The sequence below is a fragment of the Dendrobates tinctorius genome, unplaced genomic scaffold (assembly GCF_039654945.1).
Source record: "Dendrobates tinctorius isolate UK_male_01 unplaced genomic scaffold, ASM3965494v1 ptg000035l, whole genome shotgun sequence".
In the NCBI taxonomy this organism is placed as follows: domain Eukaryota; kingdom Metazoa; phylum Chordata; class Amphibia; order Anura; family Dendrobatidae; genus Dendrobates; species Dendrobates tinctorius.
In genome coordinates, this window is record NW_027361703.1 from 33996215 (window position 1) to 34019416 (window position 23202).

Genomic DNA, 23202 nt, shown 5'->3' on the forward strand with positions numbered 1-23202 from the left:
TGCCCAAGCAAGGGGGGCCCACTCGTGGGCGTCGGTACTGGCACTGGGCCCCTCATAGTACAGCGGTGTGTCTGACGGCGGGTGTGCACCACCACCGTCAGAGACACTTGATTGCACTATGAGGGACCCTGTGCCAGTGCCCGCGCCCAAGAGTCGGCCTACCCACCTGTCCAGTGCAACGGCACTCGCACGGTGTCGTGCGCTAGGTGTTGACCCCGGCCATGGGGGGGAGGCAGCACAGTTAGGGAGTTTTAGAAAGTGGCATATGTTGATGTTGGACATTCAGCTGATGCAAAAGGCGAAATAAGTGAAGTACCAGGAAGAGGTGGACCAAAGCAAGCCATTTTTCTGTCACCCTATGTGTCATCAGGGGAAGGTGGGACAAAATCCTTGGAAACCCATGCGTGGTTCATTTTAATGAGGGTTAGATCATCCACATTTTGGGTTGACAGACGGGTCCTTTTTTCTGTCAGGATTGATCCAGCTGCACTGAAGACTCTTTCCGATAGCACACTTGCAGCTGGGCAAGCGAGCTCCTGTAAGGCATATTGGGCCAATTCAGGCCAGGTGTCCAGTTTAGCGGCCCAATAGTCAAAGGGGAATGACCTGTGTGGGAGAACATCGATATGGGAGGAAAAGTAGTTTGTAACCATAGTTGACAACTGCTGTCTCCTGTCACTTTCCATCGATGCAGTATTACCAGTTGTGTGAGCGGTATTTGAAAAATCAGTCCACAACATTGTCATGAAACCCCTGTCTCCAACGCCACTTCTGCTGTGTGCACCACGAACACCTCTGCCAAGCTGCCCCCAGCCCGTACGGCTCGTGTGAGAACCATCACCGCTGCTGTGTGCTGGGAATGCCTCAAGCAACCGATTTACCAGAGTTGCTTGTTTATTAGCCAATATTAGGTCAAGGTTCTCCTGTGGCATGATGTTTTGTAATTTGCCTTTATAGCGTGGATCCAGGATGCTGGCCAACCAGTAGTCGTCATCGTTCATCATTTTGGCAATGCGGGGGTCCCTTTTTAGGATCCGCAAGGCATAATCTGACATGTGGGCCAATGTTCCCGGTGTCAATGATGCACTGCGAGTGCTGGTTGGAGGAGCACTTTCTGGCAAATCCACATCCCTCCAGTCACGCACAAACCCTGTACCAGACCTTGCCACGCCAACATTTTTACTTGCCCCACGAGATGCATCCTCCTCCCCTAAGTAATCATCCCCATCATCCTCCTCCTCCTCCTCTTCTTCCTCCACCTCGTCCAGGAGAGGTCCCTGAGCAGACAATGGCTGAATGTCATCAAGGATTCCCTCCTCCTCTTCCTCCTCATCAACATTGGCTGCAGACGCCTGCTCCTTAAGGTGCGTCAAAGTTTGCATGAGCAGACGCATAAGTGGGATGCTCATGCTTAAGATGGCGTCGTCTGCGCTTACCAGCCGTGTGCATTCCTCAAAACACTGAAGGACTTTACAAAGGTCTTTCAGCTTCGACCACTGCACGCCTGTCAACTCCATGTCTGCTCTCAAAGTGCCTGGCCGTGTATCCTCCCACAAATGCATTATGGCCTGCCTCTGCTCGCACAGCCACTCCACCATGTGCAGGGTGGAGTTCCACCTTGTTGCAATGTCGATAATGAGGCGGTGGTTGGGAAGGTGGAGCAATCGCTGCAGCTTCTGCATACGAACGGAGTGTACAGGCGACCGGCGGATGTGCGCGCACAGTCTTCGCACCTTCTGGAGCAGGGCTGTTAACTCCAGATAATTTTTGAGGAAGCACTGCACCACCAGGTTCAAGGTGTGAGCCAAGCAAGGTATGTGGCTGAGTTTTGAAAGGGCTATGGCTGCCACAAAATTACGGCCGTTATCACTAACTACCTTGCCTGCCTCAAGATGTACACTGCCCAGCCATGACTCAGTTTGTCGCTTCAAGTACTCGGCCAGCACCTCGGCGGTGTGTCTGTCGCCCAAACACATCATCTGCAACACAGCCTGCTGACGCTTTCCACTAGCTGCTCGATAGGGGGACACATCGTGTGCAACAGTGGCAGCTGCAGATGGAGTGCTCGTACGACTGCGCTCTGTGGACGAGCTTTCGCTTCTGGAGGAGGAGGAGGAGGAGGGTCGAACGCCTACAGCCAACTGTTTCCTATACCGTGGGCTAGGCAGCACTGTCCCACCACCGCTGTCCCCTGTGGACCCTGCATCCACCACATTAACCCAGTGCGCAGTGATGGACACGTAACGGCCCTGGCCATGACGACTGGACCATGCATCAGTTGTGAGGTGCACCTTTCCACTCACTGACTGCTTGAGTGCATGGACAATGCGGTCTTTCACATGATGGTGGAGGGCTGGGATGGCTTTGCGAGAGAAGAAGTGGCGACTGGGTAGGTCATAGCGTGGTACTGCATAGGCCATGAGTTCGCGGAAAGCTGTGCTTTCCACCAACCGAAAGGGCATCATCTCAAACGAGATTAGTTTGGCAATGTGGGCGTTCAAACCCAGTGTACGCGGATGAGAGACTGAGTACTTTCTTGACCTACTCATAGTGTCTGGGAGGGTGAGCTGGACTTGAGAGCTGCATATGGTGGAAGTAGCGGTGGACAGGGCGGACTGAGAGAGGGTTGATGATGGTGATGGAGTTGGTGTTCTTTCTGATGGCCTAGAATCAGTCTTTCGTTGATATAACAGTGGGATTCCCTGACTGCTGTGGTCTTGCAACGACACCTCAACATTTGCTGCTGTGCTAATCGGTGGGCTTACAGTGGGGGAAACAATGTAGCGTTGCTGACTACCTTCGTTGTGATCAGTTGCACATGTGGCACTTGAGGTTTGGTGTTGTGTCCACGCTTGCAAGTGCATGCTGGTTAAATGTCTAAGCATGCAACTGGTATTCAAATTTTTCAGATTTTTCCCTCGGCTAAAGGTCTTTGCGCACTTCTTACAGATAACCTTGGCCTGATCATGAGGATTTTGTTCAAAAAAGTGCCACACTGCACTCTTCCTACTTTGGCAGACATTTTGCAGCCTAGCACGCTGTGATCTTTTGACCCTCTGGACAAGCTGTCCAGCAACTCTTTTGATGTTTGGAACCTGTCTTTGGAGTGCTCCGGGCCTGCCAGATAACAGCTGTTGCGATGTCGATGTCTGCTGTGGATGCTCCTCATCTGAGCTATTGGAAGCAGCACCCTCTTCCCCCAATGGATGCCAATCTGGGTCAACAACTGGGTCATCCATCACCTCCTCTTCTATGTCATGTGCACCTTCCTCTGTGTCACCGTGTATGGTGGTATAGTGTGCGGGAAGGGGCACCTGAGTCTCATCAGGGTCAGAATCTGGCTCTGACACTGCGAGGACAATGTAGTGCTCTGAGTGAATGTACCAGCAGAATCATCCATCAGCGGCTGTGCATCAGTGCACTCCATGTCAGATTCATCTTGGCCTGGGTAATTCACCATTTCACTTGATAATCCAGGCATGGTATGTGAAAACAGCTCCATGGAGTAATCAGTAGTATGGCCTGCGTCATCCTTCAATCTTGGTTGGGGTGAAGGACACAAGGAAAGGTGTGGTTCATGAACATGAGCCTCCAATGACGACTCAGTGCTTTTACTTTTTACAACTGAAGAAGAGGAGGCGATAGAGCTGGAGGCTGAGTCAGCATTGTAAGACAAAACTTTTTCCTGATGCTCTGGCTTTAAAAGCGGTTTGCCAACTCCTAGAAAACTAAGCGTTCGAGGCCTTATGTAGCCAGACGATGACGCAGGGTCAGCACCTCCTGCATTCGGTCCTATTTTGCTCTTGCCACTACCATCAGATCCACCACCAACACCATCATTACCAGCTGCCAACCCCCGCCCAATTCCACGGCCTCTTCCACCAGCCTTCCTCATTTTTGGTAGAAATGTAGACAAAATCCAACAAACTATATAGTAATGTAAAACAAGGTACAAGGTGTCTATAGGACAGGGGAGATTTAGAATTTCTGCACACACTTGTGGACAGTGGACACTTTTGGATTGTGTGAGGCCCACTGATATCTGAGCGCTATGTGACAGGCTCGATGGCACAGCTGCCTGTGACAAAAGTGACGAGAGGATAATGGAGATTTTGAATCTCTGCGCACACTTTTGGACACTGGACACTTGTGGATTGTGTGAGGCCCACTGATATCTGAGCGCTATGTGACAGGCTCGATGGCACAGCTGCCTGTGACAAAAGTGACGAGAGGATAATGGAGATTTTGAATCTCTGCGCACACTTTTGGACACTGGACACTTGTGGATTGTGTGAGGCCCACTGATATCTGAGCGCTATGTGACAGGCTCGATGGCACAGCTGCCTGTGACAAAAGTGACGAGAGGATAATGGAGATTTTGAATCTCTGCGCACACTTTTGGACACTGGACACTTGTGGATTGTGTGAGGCCCACTGATATCTGAGCGCTATGTGACAGGCTCGATGGCACAGCTGCCTGTGACAAAAGTGACGAGAGGATAATGGAGATTTTGAATCTCTGCGCACACTTTTGGACACTGGACACTTGTGGATTGTGTGAGGCCCACTGATATCTGAGCGTTATGTGACAGGCTCGATGGCACAGCTGCCTGTGACAAAAGTGACGAGAGGATAATGGAGATTTTGAATCTCTGCGCACACTTTTGGACACTGGACACTTGTGGATTGTGTGAGGCCCACTGATATCTGAGCGCTATGTGACAGGCTCGATGGCACAGCTGCCTGTGACAAAAGTGACGAGAGGATAATGGAGATTTTGAATCTCTGCGCACACTTTTGGACACTGGACACTTGTGGATTGTGTGAGGCCCACTGATATCTGAGCGCTATGTGACAGGCTCGATGGCACAGCTGCCTGTGACAAAAGTGACGAGAGGATAATGGAGATTTTGAATCTCTGCGCACACTTTTGGACACTGGACACTTGTGGATTGTGTGAGGCCCACTGATATCTGAGCGCTATGTGACAGGCTCGATGGCACAGCTGCCTGTGACAAAAGTGACGAGAGGATAATGGAGATTTTGAATCTCTGCGCACACTTTTGGACACTGGACACTTGTGGATTGTGTGAGGCCCACTGATATCTGAGCGCTATGTGACAGGCTCGATGGCACAGCTGCCTGTGACAAAAGTGACGAGAGGATAATGGAGATTTTGAATCTCTGCGCACACTTTTGGACACTGGACACTTGTGGATTGTGTGAGGCCCACTGATATCTGAGTGCTATGTGACAGGCTCGATGGCACAGCTGCCTGTGACAAAAGTGACGAGAGGATAATGGAGATTTTGAATCTCTGCGCACACTTTTGGACACTGGACACTTGTGGATTGTGTGAGGCCCACTGATATCTGAGCGCTATGTGACAGGCTCGATGGCACAGCTGTGACAAAAGTGACTAGAGGATAAGGGAGATTGGATTGCTTTTAAAAAAGCAGTTTGCGGAGCAGTGGGTAAACAGCAATGCCAGCGTGTCAGGAAGCCTTAAAAGGCAGCCCAACAACCAACACCACTGATACACCACTATATAGCCTCCCCTTGCACTGCACACACAGTGACTTGTGTGTTGTGCAGGCCAAATCGCTAGCAGCAGAAGCAGTTTTTTTGTCTTCTTCCCTGCCTAACGCTCTCCCTACAGAATCAGCAGCAACCTCTCCCTATACTAAGATCGGCAGAAGTAAGATGGCGGTCGGCGTGCACGCCCTTTTATACCCCCTGTGACGCCCACCAAAGCAAGCCAATCACTTGCATGCCCTTCTGAAAGATGGTGGTGACCCGTGCCTAGGTCATCACGTTGCCCACAGTGTCCGTGGATCCTGATTGGCTGAAAAAGAGCGCAAAACAAACTTTTGAAACGCGACTTTGGCGCGTAAGTCGCCGACCTCGTGGCCGACCTCATCCTAGGGTCGGGTTCCGTTTCATGAAACCCGACTTTGCCAAAAGTCGGCGACTTTTGAATTTTTTCGACCCGTTTCGCTCAACTCTAGAAACAAGTGATCAGATGATCATAGGTTTAAGTCCCCAAAGCAAACAAAGGTATCGAGCCATTTGGATATAAAACTTCCAGGGCTGTGGAGTCGGAGTCGTGGAGTCGGTGCTCATTTTGGTGGAGTCAGAGTCGGTATAAAATGGACCGACTCCGACTCCTAAAATATATAATAAATTGGGTACAGTAGTTCAATGCAGAATATGCTGAATATTTTTTCATAGAAATTTGGGAAAGTTATGAAATGTCCTATAAATGGCTGTTCTATTCCTGATCTAAGGCTACATTCACACACAGCGTTTTTTGCTGCGCTTTTTGAAAATACGTGTTTCAGCTGCAAAAGCAGATCAGCTTTTTAAAAAAAAACGCATCACCTGAAAGGTTTTTGAGCTCATAGATAATGTTTTCAATAGCAAAAGCAGATTAGAAAAACGCCACACAAACTGACATGCTCATTCAGCCCCAAAACGGATCCTCACAAAACGATGTGCCTGAATGTCATATCTTGAAACCCATTGACTTTGCTGGGATACCCAGAGACACTGCATTTTACTGCAAAAAACGGATCCACAAAAACGCTGTGTGTGAATCATGGCTGTAGCCAGCGAGGGGCGGGGGGGCAGCTTCCCCCCCTAAAAGCAGGGGCACGCACCTATTAAAACTTACTTGTATGCTGCAGTGCTCCCGTTCTGCACCGGCTCTGGACTGCAGGGGGCAATCTCCCCTCCTCTGTCCTCTCTTCTGCCGTCTTCACCAGAGAGAGGAGGGGGAGGAGTGCCGATTCCTGGGCCCCGAGCTGGAGAAAATAAGAAAGTTGTGCACACGCTGCAGCTGGCAATAAGAGATAGTCTGTAAGAGGGACATGGTGGAAATCTGATTGGAAAAGTGAGGAAATTGGTTATTGCTGCCTCAACCCCTATAATTGATTCCATCTTGAAGAGATGTGATGGGAAAGGGGCAATTATCGATCAAGCCACTCGGTGGGGCAGCACTTATTTAATGATTGAGCGACTGCTTGAACTAAAACCGTTTCTTATAGATAAGATATGCAGAACCCTCAGGTAACCCTAAATGAAGGTCAATGGACAAAGGTGGCTGAATTGAAGGAATTGCTTAATCACCCATTTACCGTGACTAAAAAATTACAAGCTGTGTATTTAACTCCTGGCATTTTCAGAAGGGAGTGGAAGAACTTGCTATTTTGCCTGTCCCAAAGAGGAGGTTTATTCGCAGATGGCATTTCTGCTTCAATGAAACGGAGAGAGACACAGCTATTGGAAAATAACATTTTTCTGGCAGCTGTTTATGTGGACTCAAGTCATCGTATACTGCTTGATGATCAACAGCTTACTAAAGGAAAAGAAGCTCTGACTGAGGTAGCAGTTAGGATAAGTGGCCTACAGGAGGACTGCCAGGCGCAACTTGGGTCCTGACAGTGCTACTGCTGCCATATCTTCATCCTCATCAGATGAGGAGTTCGACTTTGACAAGTATTTGGATGACATGGAGCAGGCAAAGCGTTGCCGCAAGGAAAAATATTTCACTCCGTCTCCTATAGCAAGCTCTCAAAGAAATAGAAAAATTCAACCGTTCATCAAAACTGACTGTGCATGAGGCAATTCCTTTATACCTGGAAATTGTTAGAGATGTTGCCCATGTGGTTACGGTTTTGGCTCCAACCCAAGTTAGTGTAGAGAGGTTGTTCTCTAGCCTTAAAATTATTAGGTCAGATTTGAGGTCCTCTATGAAGGAGGATCTGATGGAGGCAATTCTATTTCTTAGAACAAATTCATAGACTGCACAAACGTTAATTAGTATGCTTTTGTTGAAAATTGTTTTTTGCCACTTACATAGTTTATTACATAGTGTTGTATGTATTACATAGTGTTGTATATATATATATATATATACACACAATATATATATATACAGTGGGGCAAACAAGTATTTAGTCAGTCAGCAATAGTGCAAGTTCCACTACTTAAAAAGATGAGAGGCGTCTGTAATTTACATCATAGGTAGACCTCAACTATGGGAGACAAACTGAGAAAAAAAAATCCAGAAAATCACATTGTCTGTTTTTTTTTCATTTTATTTGCATATTATGGTGGAAAATAAGTATTTGGTCAGAAACAAAATTTCATCTCAATACTTTGTGATATATCCTTTGTTGGCAATGACAGAGGTCAAACGTTTTCTGTAAGTCTTCACAAGGTTGCCACACACTGTTGTTGGTATGTTGGCCCATTCCTCCATGCAGATCTCCTCTAGAGCAGTGATGTTTTTGGCTTTCCGCTTGGCAACACGGACTTTCAACTCCCTCCAAAGGTTTTCTATAGGGTTGAGATCTGGAGACTGGCTAGGCCACTCCAGGACCTTGAAATGCTTCTTACGAAGCCACTCCTTCGTTGCCCTGGCGGTGTGCTTTGGATCATTGTCATGTTGAAAGACCCAGCCACGTTTCATATTCAATGCCCTTGCTGATGGAAGGAGGTTTGCACTCAAAATCTCACGATACATGGCCCCATTCATTCTTTCATGTACCCGGATCAGTCGTCCTGGCCCCTTTGCAGAGAAACAGCCCCAAAGCATGATGTTTCCACCACCATGCTTTACAGTAGGTATGGTGTTTGATGGATGCAACTCAGTATTCTTTTTCCTCCAAACACGACAAGTTGTGTTTCTACCAAACAGTTCCAGTTTGGTTTCATCAGACCACAGGACATTCTCCCAAAACTCCTCTGGATCATCCAAATGCTCTCTAGCAAACTTCAGACGGGCCCAGACATGTACAGGCTTAAGCAGTGGGACACGTCTGGCACTGCAGGATCTGAGTCCATGGTGGCGTAGTGTGTTACTTATGGTAGGCCTTGTTACATTGGTCCCAGCTCTCTGCAGTTCATTCACTAGGTCCCCCCGCGTGGTTCTGGGATTTTTGCTCACCGTTCTTGTGATCATTCTGACCCCACGGGGTGGGATTTTGCGTGGAGCACCAGATCGAGGGAGATTATCAGTGGTCTTGTATGTCTTCCATTTTCTAATTATTGCTCCCACAGTTGATTTCTTCACTCCAAGCTGGTTGGCTATTTCAGATTCAGTCTTCCCAGCCTGGTGCAGGGCTACAATTTTGTTTCTGGTGTCCTTTGACAGCTCTTTGGTCTTCACCATAGTGGAGTTTGGAGTCAGACTGTTTGAGGGTGTGCACAGGTGTCTTTTTATACTGATAACAAGTTTAAACAGGTGCCATTACTACAGGTAATGAGTGGAGGAAAGAGGAGACTCTTAAAGAAGAAGTTACAGGTCTGTGAGAGCCAGAAATCTTGATTGCTTGTTTCTGACCAAATACTTATTTTCCACCATAATATGCAAATAAAATGAAAAAAAAACAGACAATGTGATTTTCTGGATTTTTTTTTCTCAGTTTGTCTCCCATAGTTGAGGTCTACCTATGATGTAAATTACAGACGCCTCTCATCTTTTTAAGTGGTGGAACTTGCACTATTGCTGACTGACTAAATACTTTTTTGCCCCACTGTATGTAATTGATATTACATAGTGTATTACATATTTACAATTTATTAGTTTTTTGTGTTCTAAAGTTGTATTCCAATAAATATATATTATGTTCTATCTAAATATCTTGATTATTGTATCATAAAAATGATTAAATGTCTGATGTTCACATTGTACTACAATACATTTTTCACTTAAATATAAGCAATATATGTGGGAGTCGGAGTTGTGGAGTCGGTGTAAGGGAAATTGAAGAGTCAGAGTCGCAGGTTTGGCTTACCAACTCCACAGCCCTGAAAACTTCACTAATTCATTAGTACAGCTTAAAATATTGCATCAAGATAAAAAGTACTGAATCAAGCCAAGTAGAGGCTTTTGCTTTCCATGCTGAGGATCCCCACACAAATTACGGGAACTGGTGAACTTTGCAATTTGTGCTTATTAAGTTCCCAAATGACAACAAAATACAGCAAAAATAGTTTTCAAAAATTATAGGAAAAAATATGCAAATCTTCACCCTTTTCCTGACTTAAAATGAAGAAATTAAAGCACATTTGGTATCTACACTTCTTTAAAAGTTCAATCTATCAAAATATAAAAGCAACCGATTTGGTAAGCCCTGTAATGAGAAAATAAAAATCAAATCGACAGAGTTGATGTTTAAAATTGCATTTTTTTGGCTACCGCAACACAGCAAAAAAAAAAAAAAAAAAAGTAATAAGAAATGATTCAACCATTGTATTTACCACCAAAGGGTATCAATAAAAACGCCAGCTTAAGGCGCAAAAAAATAAGCTCTCAGCTGCATCGACTGAAAACGAAAAACCTTACATGTAGGTCTCGAAAAATGGGACACTAGCATTTTTTTTGTTTATTCCAAACATTGGAATTTTTTCCAATACTTAAAAAAATAAATAAAAAACAAAAACTATGGATGTTTGGTATCACAGTAATCGGACTGACCTGTAGAATTATACTGCCAGGTTTTTACCATGTAATAAACTCTATTAAAACAAAAATAAAAAAAAGAATAGTGAAATTGTGCTTTTCTGAAATTTTGCCACACTTGGATTTTTTTTCCCTGTTTTCCAGTACATCACATAATAAAAAGGATGGTGTCACTTATCCCATAAAAAAATACAAAACAAAACAAGGCTACAGCTATTTTGACAGAGAATAAAGATGTTGTGGCTCTTGGAGGAAGGCGAATTAAAAATGTAAGTGCAAAATCATAAAATTGCCATGTTGCAAAAATCCTGTCAGGTACTGAAAAGTGACTTAATAACACATTCTATAGCTATTATGCTGGAATATTCAGAAACATACACCAACTTGTTATCATTTGATACGTTATGGCCACACAATTGTCCCAATATAAAACACTTATCTATTTTGAGGCAGTCTTCTACAAGATAAATTCACAGCTGGAAAACACCATATCCTTTAAATCTGTGTTTTGCTCCATTTCCTACTTCATGCTCACACATTATTAAGACAGGAAACATTGGCTGATAAATTGGCTGCAGGTCCAAATCAAAGCACAAATTGTTAATATGGTTTTACGTATCCTGTAAAAGTGCCAGCTGGATGGGCAAGCCATTTTTCTACCCCACATGGCTTTAAAATTTTCATAGCATAATTAATTTCACACTTTTAAAAACTTGAATATTAAGATAAAATAAAACTGTTTGTGTCTGGTATTGCTAAATTTATTGGGAATTTACTGTACAGTTGAAATCCAAACTATTCAACGCCAATTGCAAATTAGGTATGCCAGAAAAATTTACATAATCTCTGTACAAACTTTCAACTTTCTGCTGTTTGCAGTGTGGACCTACCGTACTTATAGGAATGTTTAATATATATATATATATATATATATATATATATTCATTCATAATATTTAGGCTGGTCTAGATAAAATGCTCCAAATAAAAATGCCTTAAAAAACGGAAGTGTTAATAGTTTATTTTTGGAATTGATCATATGACACCACAGATTTCTAATCTCAACATCATAGAATCTGTCTGGGATTATATGAAGAAACAAAAGGACCAGCGCAAGTCTACATCCACAGAAGATCTGTGGTTAGTTCTCAAAAATGTAAAAATGTTTTCAACAATCTCCCACTGGAGTTTATTCAAAAACTGTGTGCATACGTGCTTAAAAGAATTGATGCTTTGATGCAATTTTGAAGGCAAAGGGCGGTCACACCAAATATGGATTTGATTTAGATTTATCTAGTTTGCATCACAGCGGTTGTTATTCAGTTAATGACTGTATTTCAACTTATAAATGAGAATGATGATTACTTTCACCTTTTTGGTATAATTTGTAACTCATACACCGGGCAATGATCCTACAAAACCCTTGACTTTGTACGAGTGTGCTAAGAAGAAGGCAAAGGTTGGTCACAACAAATATTGATTTATATTTCACGTTTGTTCATTCAATTTGCATTTTGCTAATAAATAAAAATAAACTATTGAAACTGAAACATAAAAAAGAAATAGTAATTCAAATCTGGAATTCCCAGGATCGATAAACATGTTAAAGATAGGTAATGGTGAAAAAATGGAAATTAAATTTTCAAAACATCTCAATTTATCAGCGTTTGAGTGCTAAACACACTAAAATACTCAGTAACATGGCTTGGCATGTTATCAATGAAGATGTTAATGGCTATCTGAGGAATGTTGTCCCACGCTGAATGCACATGGGCATTCATATCATCAATATTCACTGCTGGCAGCTCCCTTTGCCATTGCCAACCAATAAAATCTCAACTAAGCTCGATGGGAGACAAGTCCTGAGATGTTGCAGGCCATGGTATCACGTTTAGACTACACAGGCTGCTCACTGCAGCACGACCAACATGCGACCTGGTGTTGTCATGTTGATAAAAAGCTATACACACAGTACTGTGTAAAAGTTTTAGGCCAGTGTGAAGAAAAAAATACTGCACAGTAAAAATTCTTTAAAAAAATAGAAGTGTTGATAGTTTTTTTTGCACTTAAAATGAAAAGTTAATGAAAAAAAGAGCATGAAACACAGCACAAATTATTCTTGGAGAAAGAACCATAGATCCTCTAAGGATGTAGGCTTGTGCAAATCCTTCTCCCTATTCATGTAATCCCAGACTGACTTAATGATGATTATATCAGGGTTCTGTGAGAGCCATAATAGAATTTCCTGGACTCCTTCTTATTCTTTACAACTAATATAGTTATTAATAACATTGGTTGTATGTTTGTGGTCATTGCCCTTCTGTAGAATAAATTTAGAGCCAAACATAGGCCCTCTAATGGTATTGCCTGATGGATAGCTTGGTGTAGTTGGGTCCCATTGTTTGCTGACAGTTCAGAGCTTATGGAAATTGCTGGAAATCATCCTATGTTGAAGGGAAGAAAGCATGATGTGATTTTCATTCGTTGCACTGTTTCCTTGCCGGACCACTGCATCTATGGTTTTCAACATTGCTCATTTCTTGGTGTCCCCAATGCTGAGAAATAGAAGCGGATTCTTTTTTATCAGGGAGGCATCAAATTGGCTTCAAATTCATTCTGCAGCAGGATAGCGACCTCAGATCAATGTCTGGTTTCCCAGGCAAAAGTATAATATTTTGCTGTCCTTATAATGAACCCACCAACGGTTACCTTTATTTTACATTCTGAGCTCCCTTTTAACCTCCTGCAACGAAGTGTGCAGTTTGCTAAGGTTTATGACCAGGGTTTCCTGACAGCAGTCCTTTGGACCATCAAGACTACATTTACCATGATTCATTGCACCACACACATCCCTAACTCCATGTTCACTATCTGCCACTGCATCTAGTTGGTTTATGCTTTGTGACCCACCCAACTGCACTCACAGTGTGTCTTCCTGAAACTGATTATTGTCTCAACTTGTCAAAAACAAGCGTGGACCACTCTGACATGCCTGTTCCCAGTAGCGCTGTTCCCAGTCGCACTTCTCCTCCCTTGCAACCCTCCCACGCTGCCCCATTTGCGCTCTTTACTTGCTGAGTTCTTTGCAGTCTACCTCTTTCCATAACCGCTAAAGAAGTTTGTAAGCACCCTGGCAGTGGATTCGCAGAAGAATTGTTTGCAACAGGCTCCATATAGGCTGTAGGGGAACAAAGAGTCAGATACTGATCTGATGAGCTGATTCATGTTACAGTCCCTGCTGCTTGCTTCCTCATACACATTAGATGGCTGTCCGCCAAACGATAGTTCATCCTGTAGTCATCTAGGCCATCTTTAGTCATCTAGGTCATCTCAGAGGCTTTTTGCAATGGATAACTACTTTAAGGACTATCCTCAGCAAATTTGTAAGAACAAGGCGGAAAGGAAGTAATGATATGGCCTCCAAAGAGCCCTGATCTTAACATTATTGAGTCTGTGTGGGTGGCAATGCCAAATATTGATTTGATTTAGATTTCTCTTTAGCTCCTTCACTACTAATTCTTCTATTTTTGAAGCATTCTCACTGTGTAGCATTTTTGCATATCTTCCTCAAACATTTACACAGTACAGTATATATAGGCTAAATTTTGGAGTAGCTGCTAAGATAGAACCCTAGAGTGAGTGCACACAGTGAGAATTCAGCTGCAGATACTTCCGCACGGTTTTGCAGGTAAATCTGCAGGTAAAATGACCTGCGGTTTACCTGCGGATTTGCCTGCAGTTTGCCCCTGCGTTTTGACACCTGTACAATGGAACAGGTGTCAAACCGCTGCGGAATCCCCAGAAAGAAATGACATGCTGCGGATTTAAAACCGTGGAAAAATCCGCAGCATGTGGACTGTGGTTTTTAAAATCCATTGGTCAACATTGTACTGTACCTTGCTTGCGGATCTGCAGCAAAATCCGCACCGTGTGCACACACCCTAAGAGCACAAGTAGCCTAGTTTTTTAAATTTACTTTAAACAGATACATTGAAGTATTATTCAAGATTTAAATTCAGTGCCCCAAGGTGATAAATAGGTGGAAAAGGATAAAAAATTGTACGTAGTGGCAGTCATATATCACTGTATAACATAATATAAGCAAAAACTACTTACATCAAATAACTTTTCTATGTACATTTCCTCATTAACTTTTTCCCGCAAGATATCTTGGTTTTGCCGCACAAATGTTATATAGGTATCTGCAAGGTCCATTCCAGGTTTCTGAAAAGCAAATTATAATTCATTAAAATCATATTTAAAACCAAAAACGTTAGTTGGATGTAACTGCTGTGCTAAAAGTAAAATAAATAAATATACATATATATATATATATATATATATATATATATATACACACACACACAAAACAAAATACATATATATATATATATATATATATATATATCTATATCCACACACACACAGGGTAGGCCATTTATATGGATACACCTAAATAAAATGGGAATGGTTGGTGACCCAGATCGGCGTGTTGAATTTGCAGAATGGGCAGAACAAAAATTGGAACAGGACCCTCAGTTAACCCAGAACATTATGTTCAGAGATAAGGCAAACTTGTTTGGGTGGGCCATTTATACGGATACACCTAAATAAAATGGGAATGGTGACAGTTTTCTTGCGTAGGGTGTCTTGCATTGAAATCTGCTGCAATGACCAGGGTACTGCGTTCTCCAGACATCAACACAATTTCTATCCGTTCCTCACGTGTTAACCTCTGCAACATGTCAATGGTTGTAAATAAAGATAAACTTGTAAATAACTCATGAAAGAATAAAGTTATGTTAAAACCAAGCACATTGTTTTTCGTGAAATTCTCAATAAGTTTGATGTGTCACATGACCCTCATACCATTGAAAAAAATAAAGTTGGATCCAAAATAGCCACCATGGTCATCACCCATCTTGAAAAGTTTCCCCCCCCCATATACTAATGTGCCACAAACAGGAAGTTGATATCACCAACCATTCCCATTTTATTTAGGTGTATCCATATAAATTGCCCACCCTGTATATTTCGTCCTGACTTTTTGAATAGGGTATTCAAAACAACCAAACAAATGAAACACAATGATCAAAAAATAAATTAATTTTGCTGAGAAACAAAATCTAAAATCCATCATACAAAACCCAGATAAGATTGTTACAGAACAACAATATAAGCTGTCTTGACCATACAAAGTGCATAGCAGACACATCCTTCACATAAACCTTACAATACAATGTCCTGAAACTGTCCATTTCTACGAACACTTGTGCTTGTGATACTCAAGCTTTGTATGGACTTTTATTGTTAAGGGCTTATTGCCTCCATCTTTTATGTACCGCGATTTTACTTTGCCTCTCAAAGCAAAAGACATTCTTGAAGATCATATTAACAAATATGATTATACAGGCAACAGCATTTAAAAAAAGACATACAATAACATTTTATAAACTAGTTACAGAACTTATAAATATCAGCTAGTTTTCTAGAACAAAATAATCCATTTTATATTCAACATAACAGAGTAATTAGAATTCATTTTGGGCAATGATATCCATAGGTGGAGTGGTAAAATCATGTCTGTTCTGTCAATAACGTAGATTTCATAACTCAAACAAGAAGTGACAGAGTAGCATTCTTTAAACTCTTTCTGATCGTATAACCAATCATTTATTATTTATTGTACGTGCTGATATAACACGATTAATTCCATTGGGACTCACAGACAACATCAATACTGTCCCTATTGGGGCTTATAATCTAAATTTCCTATCAGTATGTCTTTGGAGTGTGGGAGAAAACCTGGGAATGCAAAGGAAACTCAAGCAAACAATGGGCAGCTGTAAAAATACCTTGACAAATCAAAAAATAGAAACAGAATTAGATTTAATATTTATTTACAGCCACAATTAAAAAAAAAACATTGTGATGCTGTGTAAAATGTAAAGAAAATAAGAATGCGATGATTTGGAAATCTCTTTTTAACCATATTTTATTTGCAACAGATCTTTTGGCCCGATACATCATGACCAGTGGTGTTCATGCTGGTCTTGATGAAGAGATGGGCTGGAGTCAGACTCTCCTAATTCATAAAGAGGCGTATGACTCTTCGAGCATTAGGAGCCCTGGACAAGTGGTGTACACCATGTGTGTGCCTTGCCATAAATCCTACTCCAATCACTACAGGAGTAAAATTTGTGGTGTAGCAAATGCTGCTGCTCATGACGAATCTGACCAGTGGCGGTTGCCCCAGCTCCACCCACTTTGTTAGAGCTGGGTAAAAGTGGCAACAAAATGAGAACTAATATTTTTGTGCAATTGCCAACTGCACCTAAATTACGAAAACTTTTCAAAGCATTTTAAGTCAGAATACTGGTGTAAAAACGTTAATGAATTGGGTCTATAGACAATATATACGATGTTGAGAGTTAGTTATTTTTTTCAAATTAAATGGAAAAATGACTAATTTAGAAATAAATGGCAACAACACATCTCAAAAAAGTTGGCACAGGGTCAGGTCTGCTTTTGTGCAGCATTCCCTCTTCTTTTTACAAGTCTGTAAATGTCTGGGAAGTGAGGAGATCAATTGCTGGACTGTTATGAATGAGTCACCGGAGGAGGAAAAAACAAAAATGCAAGCTAAGTCCAGAAAACCGGAGAGGTTGGTAGCTAGCGGATTGCAGACCCCTGATCCTATTCACAACAACTAACAGTAGCCGTGGAGCCTTTCTACGGTGGTCCTAGACGCCTCTTCACAGCCGGAGAACTAAATAAGCCTAAAGAAAGAAAGGGGAAATCTAAACTGCCCCAGAGCAGACCCCAAAGCAATAGACAGCCCCCAACATGTATTGTCGATGAAAACAGATGAAAACACAAACACAGACAGAAAGACATGCAGAGCAAACGATGGGGCCCAACTAACTAGATAGGAAAGGAAAGAAAAGATGCTGGCTGCAATCCGCAAAAACCCTACCAAAAATGTACCAACACGTCTGATAGGAAAAACGGCCCTGAAGTCACTAGACTTCAAGATCCCTATATCAGCACTCCGATATATTCTGAAGACAGAGCAAAAGAGATTTAACCGATCAGGGACAAAAATGGAAATTCAGCAGAGCCCCAGCCGGGGCTAGCAGAACACAAAACTAAGCAAATCAGACAAAATCTCATGGAACAATAACAGAGCAAAACGTAGCTTTAGAAGACAGGAACTGAACTGGAGGCCAGAGCTCAGAGCAGAGAAATCACCAGCAACCCTACAGGGCGTCGGCTGCCTTATATCCACTCAGAGATTCCGGATGTCCAATCGCAATCCACCTGTTCAGATGACAGGTTTCTCCCATCCAAATCAGTTTCACCACCTCCTTTCACCAGCAGAGGGAGTTCATCGGACATCAAAGGTGAACGAGAAAATGAGCTCACAACAGTACCTCCCCATTGAGGAGGGGTCACCGAACCCTCATACACGCCACCAGGCCGATCAGGATGGGCCCGATGAAAAGCACAAACCAATCTTTCGGCATGAATATCAGATGCAGAGACCCAAGAATTATCCTCCTGGCCATAACCTTTACACTTAACCAAATACTGGAGTCTCCGTCTAGCCAGACGAGAATCCAGTATATTCTCAACCTCATATTCCACATTACCTTCAACCAATACAGGGTCAGGAGGTGCCACCACAGGAACTACTGGCTCAACAAACCTCTTCAACAGAGACTTATGAAACACGTTATGGATCTTAAATGTAACAGGAAGAGCCAAATCGAAAAGAGACCTGATTAAGAATCTCCAAAATCTTGTAAGGTCCAATAAATCTAGGTTTAAACTTTGTAGAAGCCACCTTCATAGAGATATTCTTTGATGACAACCAAACCATATCACCCACCTTAAACCGGGGACCAATGGTCCTATGCCAGTTGGAAAACGGCTGGGCCTTTTCCTGGGAGAGAGACAACTTATCAACCACTTGGTCCCAAATCTGGTGCATTCTCCCCACCACAGTGTCAACACCTGGGCAGGCAGAAGACTCCAACTGCCCTGAAGAGAATCGAGGATGAAACCCAAAGTTACAAAAAAAGGTGACATCAAAGTGGCAGAACTAGCTCTATTATTTAAAGCAAATTCGGCCAAGGGCAAAAATGAGACTCAATCATCCTGATCAGCAGAGATAAAACATCTCAAATAAGACTACAAAGTCTGGTTTGTTCTCTCCATCTGCCCATTGGTCTGAGGGTGAAACGCAGAGGAGAAGGACAACTGAATTCCCAGCTTGGAACAAAAAGTCCTCCAAAATCTAGAGACAAACTGAACTCCTCTGTCAGATACAATGTTCTCAGGAATCCCATGCAAGCGAACCACCTGTTGCAAAAACAAGGGCACCAACTCTGAGGAAGATGGCAACTTAGGGAGTGGTACAAGATGGACCATCTTAGAGAATCTATCACAAATCACCCAGATAAAAGTCATTCTCTGAGAGAGAGGCAGATCAGAAACAAAATCCATTGAAATATGGGTCCATGGCCTCCTGGGCACCGGCAAAGGCATCAACAACCCACTAGTGTGAGAACAAGGTTTAGACCGGGAGCAAGTCCCACAGGACTGCACAAAATTCCTGACATCACGAGATAAGGCAGGCCACCAAAAAGACCGACTCACCAAATCTCTAGTACCAAAAATACCTGGATGACCAGCCAATGCGGAGCAATGAACTTCAGACATTACTCTCTTCCTCTACTGGTCAGGACCATACAATTTTCCAATGGGACAACGCTCAGGTTTGTCTTCCTGAAACTCTTCCAGAGCACATCTCAAATCGGGCGAGATGGCAGAAAGAACTACCCCCTCACCTAAGATGGTAACAGGCTTGGTCACAATAGGAGAATCAGCAATGAAACTCCTAGAGAGGGCGTCTGCCTTGACATTCTTAGTGCCCGGAAGAAAAGAGGCCACAAAATCAAAACGTGTGAAAAACAAGGCCCACCTAGCCTGTCTAGGATTCAAGCGTTTGGCCGACTCAAGGTAAATCAAATTCTTGTGGTCAGTGAGGACCACGACTTGATGTCTAGCTCCCTCCAACCAATGTCTCCACTCCTCAAATGCCCATTTCATGGCTAACAGTTCCCGTTTCCCCACATTATAGTTGCGTTCAGATGGGGAGAACTTTCGGGAAAAGAAAGCACAGGGACTCATTTTAGATGTTACCGGATCTTTTTGGGACAAAACAGCTCCTGCACCAATCTCAGAAGCGTCCACCTCTACCTGAAACGGGAGTGAGACATCAGGTTGCCGCAAAACCGGAGCAGAAGTGAATCTCCGCTTCAGCTCCTGAAAGGAAGAAACAGCCTCTGGAGACCAATTCAGCACATCAGCACACTTCTTGGTCAAATCAGCCAATGGTTTGGCAATACCAGAAAAATTAGCTATAAATTTAAGATAAAAATTAGCAAAACCCAAAAACTTCTGGAGGGCCTTCAAAGAAGTGGGCTGAACCCAATCATAAATGGCTTGTACCTTGGCCGGGTCCATTTCAATAGTTGACGGAGACAAAATAAATCCCTAAAATGAAATCCTCTGTACACCAAAAAGGCATTTCGACCCCTTAACATACAGGGAATTCTCCCTCAAAACCGGAACACAGTCCGAAGATGTTCCATATGGGAGTCCCAATCCCTGGAAAAGACCAAACTATCATCAAGATAGATGATCAAAAATGTATCCACAAAGTCCCGGAAAATATCATTCATGAAGCACTGGAAGACAGAAGGGGCATTAGTGAGCCCAAAAGGCATCACCAGGTACTCAAAATGTCCCTCCGGAGTATTAAACGCCGTCTTCCATTCACCCCATGCTTAATGCGAATAAGATTATACGCCCCCGAGGTCAAGCTTGGTAAGCCAGCAAGCACCTTTAACTCTGGAGAATAGATCAGAAATCAGGGGTAACGGATACTGATATTTAATAGTAATTTTGTTGCGGGAACGATAGTCAATACAAGGCCTTAATGAACCATCTTTCTTGGCAACGAAAAAAAAAACAAACAGCACCCAAGGTGAAGAGGATGGTCTAATATGACCCTTCTCCAACAACTCCTTAATATAAGATCGCATAGCCTCATGCTCGGGTACAGATAAATTGAAAAGTCGACCCTTGGGGAATTTACACCCAGGGCTCAGCTCAATTGCACAGTCATAACTCCTATGAGGAGGCAAAGATGCAGACTTATTCTCACTAAATACATCATAAAAATCAGCCAAATAGATCAGGAACATCATGCGACTGGGGAGAGGTGGAGAAAACAGGAGTGTCACTAAGAGCACTCTGACAACCCCAACTCACCACAGGCACAGATTTTTAATCCAAAACTGGATTATGGATATGCAACCAGGGAAACCCCAGAACAATGGTATCATGCAAATTATGCAACACCAAAAATCTGCAATTTTCTTGATGGTCTGGGGCGACCCGCATTACCACCTTGGTCCAAAACTGAGGTTTATTCTTCGCCAAAGGAGTAGCATCAATACCCCTCAAAGGGATAGGTGTCCGCAGAGGTGTCATAGGAAACCCACAACGTTTAGCAAAATCCAAGTCCATCAGGTTCAGAGCCACTCCTGAATCCACAAAAGCCTTAGCGGCAAATGTGGACAGGGAGCAGATCAAAGTAATTGCAAGAAGAAACTTAGGTTGTACACCACCCACAGCAAATGTGTGTGCAAAACGTTTCTCTCGTTTAGGGCAGACAGAAATATTATGAGAGGCATCGCCACAGAAAAAACACAGTTTATTGCGCCTTCTGAACTCCTGACGTTGCGCCCTAGACAAAACTCTATCACAATGCATAGGTTCAGACATTTGTTCAACAGGTGGCAACATTTCTTGTGTAATTTTACGTTCACGTAAACGCCGATCAACCTGAATGGCTAATGACATAGAATCGTCAAGACCAGAGGGAACAGGAAATCCCACCATAGTATCTTTTACGGTTTCTGACAAACCCTTCCGAAAGAGAGCTGCCAAGGCACCATCATTCCAGGTAGTAAGGACCGCCCACTTTCGGAATTTTTGACAGTACAACTCTGCAGAATCCTTACCCTGGCTCAATGCCAACAGGGCATTTTCAGCTTGTTCAATAGCATTAGGTTCATCATACAACCCCAAGGCTTGAAAAAATGTGTCCACATTAGTTGGAATAGGATCATCAGGTGTCAAAGAAAGTGCCCAATCCTGGGGATCGCCGCGCAGCAAAGAGATGACAATTTTAACCTGCTGTGCAGAGCTCCCCGTTGAGCTAGGCTTCAAGGCAAGAAATAATATACAATTATTCTTAAAATTCAAAAATTTAGACCAATCCCCAAAAAACACATCAGGAGTAGGGATCTTTGGTTCAGCAGCATGTGAATTAGCAAGATAGGCGGAAATTCCCCGCACTTCAGCAGCGAGCTGCTCCACACGATCAGACAATTGCTTAATCTCCATTAAGAAAAAATTCCTCCTACGGCCCCAGAGAAAAAGAGGAAAAAATATACATTAAGAAAAAAAAAAAATTCTGACATTTTTTTTTTTTTACAATTCTTTCCTGCTATTGAGTACCCTAGAATCTGCGGTATGGCTGGTGATTCTGTTATGAATAAGTCACCGGAGGAGGAAAAAACAAAAATGCAAGCTAAGTCCAGAAAACCGGAGAGGTTGGTAGTTAGCGGATTGCAGACCCCTGATCCTATTCACAACAACTAACAGTAGCCGTGGAGCATTTCTACGGTGGTCCTAGATGCCTCTTCACAGCCGGAGAACTAAATAAGCCTAAAGAAAGAAAGGGGAAATCTAAACTGCCCCAGAGCAGACCCCAAAGCAATAGACAGCTCCCAACATGTATTGTCGGTGAAAACAGATGAAAACACAAACACAGACAGAAAGACAGGCAGAGCAAATGACAGGGCCCAACTAACTAGATAGGAAAGGACAGAAAAGATGCTGGCTGCAATCCGCAAAAACCCTACCAAAAATGTACCAACACGTCTGATAGGAAAAACGGCCCTGAAGTCACTAGACTTCAAAATCCCTATATCAGCACTCCGATATATTCTGAAGACAGAGCAAAAGAGATTTAACCGATCAGGGACAAAAATGGAAATTCAGCAGAGCCCCAGCCGGCACTAGCAGAACACAAAACTAAGCAAATCAGACAAAATCTCATGGAACAATAACAGAGCAAAACTTAGCTTTAGAAGACAGGAACTGAACTGGAGGCCAGAGCTCAGAGCAGAGAAATCACCAGCAACCATACAGGGCGTCGGCTGCCTTATATCCACTCAGAGATTCCGGATGTCCAATCGCAATCCACCTGTTCAGATGACAGGTTTCTCCCATCCAAATCAGTTTCACCACCTCCTTTCACCAGCAGAGGGAGTTCATCGGACATCAAAGGTGAACGAGAAAATGAGCTCACAACACTGGACCTTTGGGTGAAGTTTGTTGTCCCATTCTTGTCTGATGTAGGATTCTAGCTGCTCAACAGACTTAGGTTGTCTTTTCCAGTTTTTTTTAGCTTCATGATGTGCCAAATACTTTTTACTGGTGAATGAGCTGGACCTGCAGGCGGCCAGTTAATCATCCAAACTCTTCCTCTGCAGAGCCATACTGTTGTGATGAACACAGAATGTGGTTTAGCATTGTTTTGCTGTAATATGCAAGGCCTTGCCTGAAATAGACATTGTCAGGATGGAAGCATAT

The 23202-nt window shown here is 43.1% G+C and overlaps 1 protein-coding gene across 15 annotated transcripts in view; it reads right to left on the bottom strand.

Annotated features, from left to right (window-relative positions):
- Window positions 1-23202, bottom strand: part of CADPS2 (calcium dependent secretion activator 2) — a 708285-nt gene that overhangs the window by 22916 nt on the left and 662167 nt on the right. For all 15 annotated transcript variants that reach the window (XM_073573395.1, XM_073573389.1, XM_073573398.1 and 12 more), the window contains one exon: window positions 14584-14691. In XM_073573395.1, the coding sequence (XP_073429496.1) occupies window positions 14584-14691 (108 nt within the window). The remainder of the gene's footprint in view (window positions 1-14583; window positions 14692-23202) is intronic.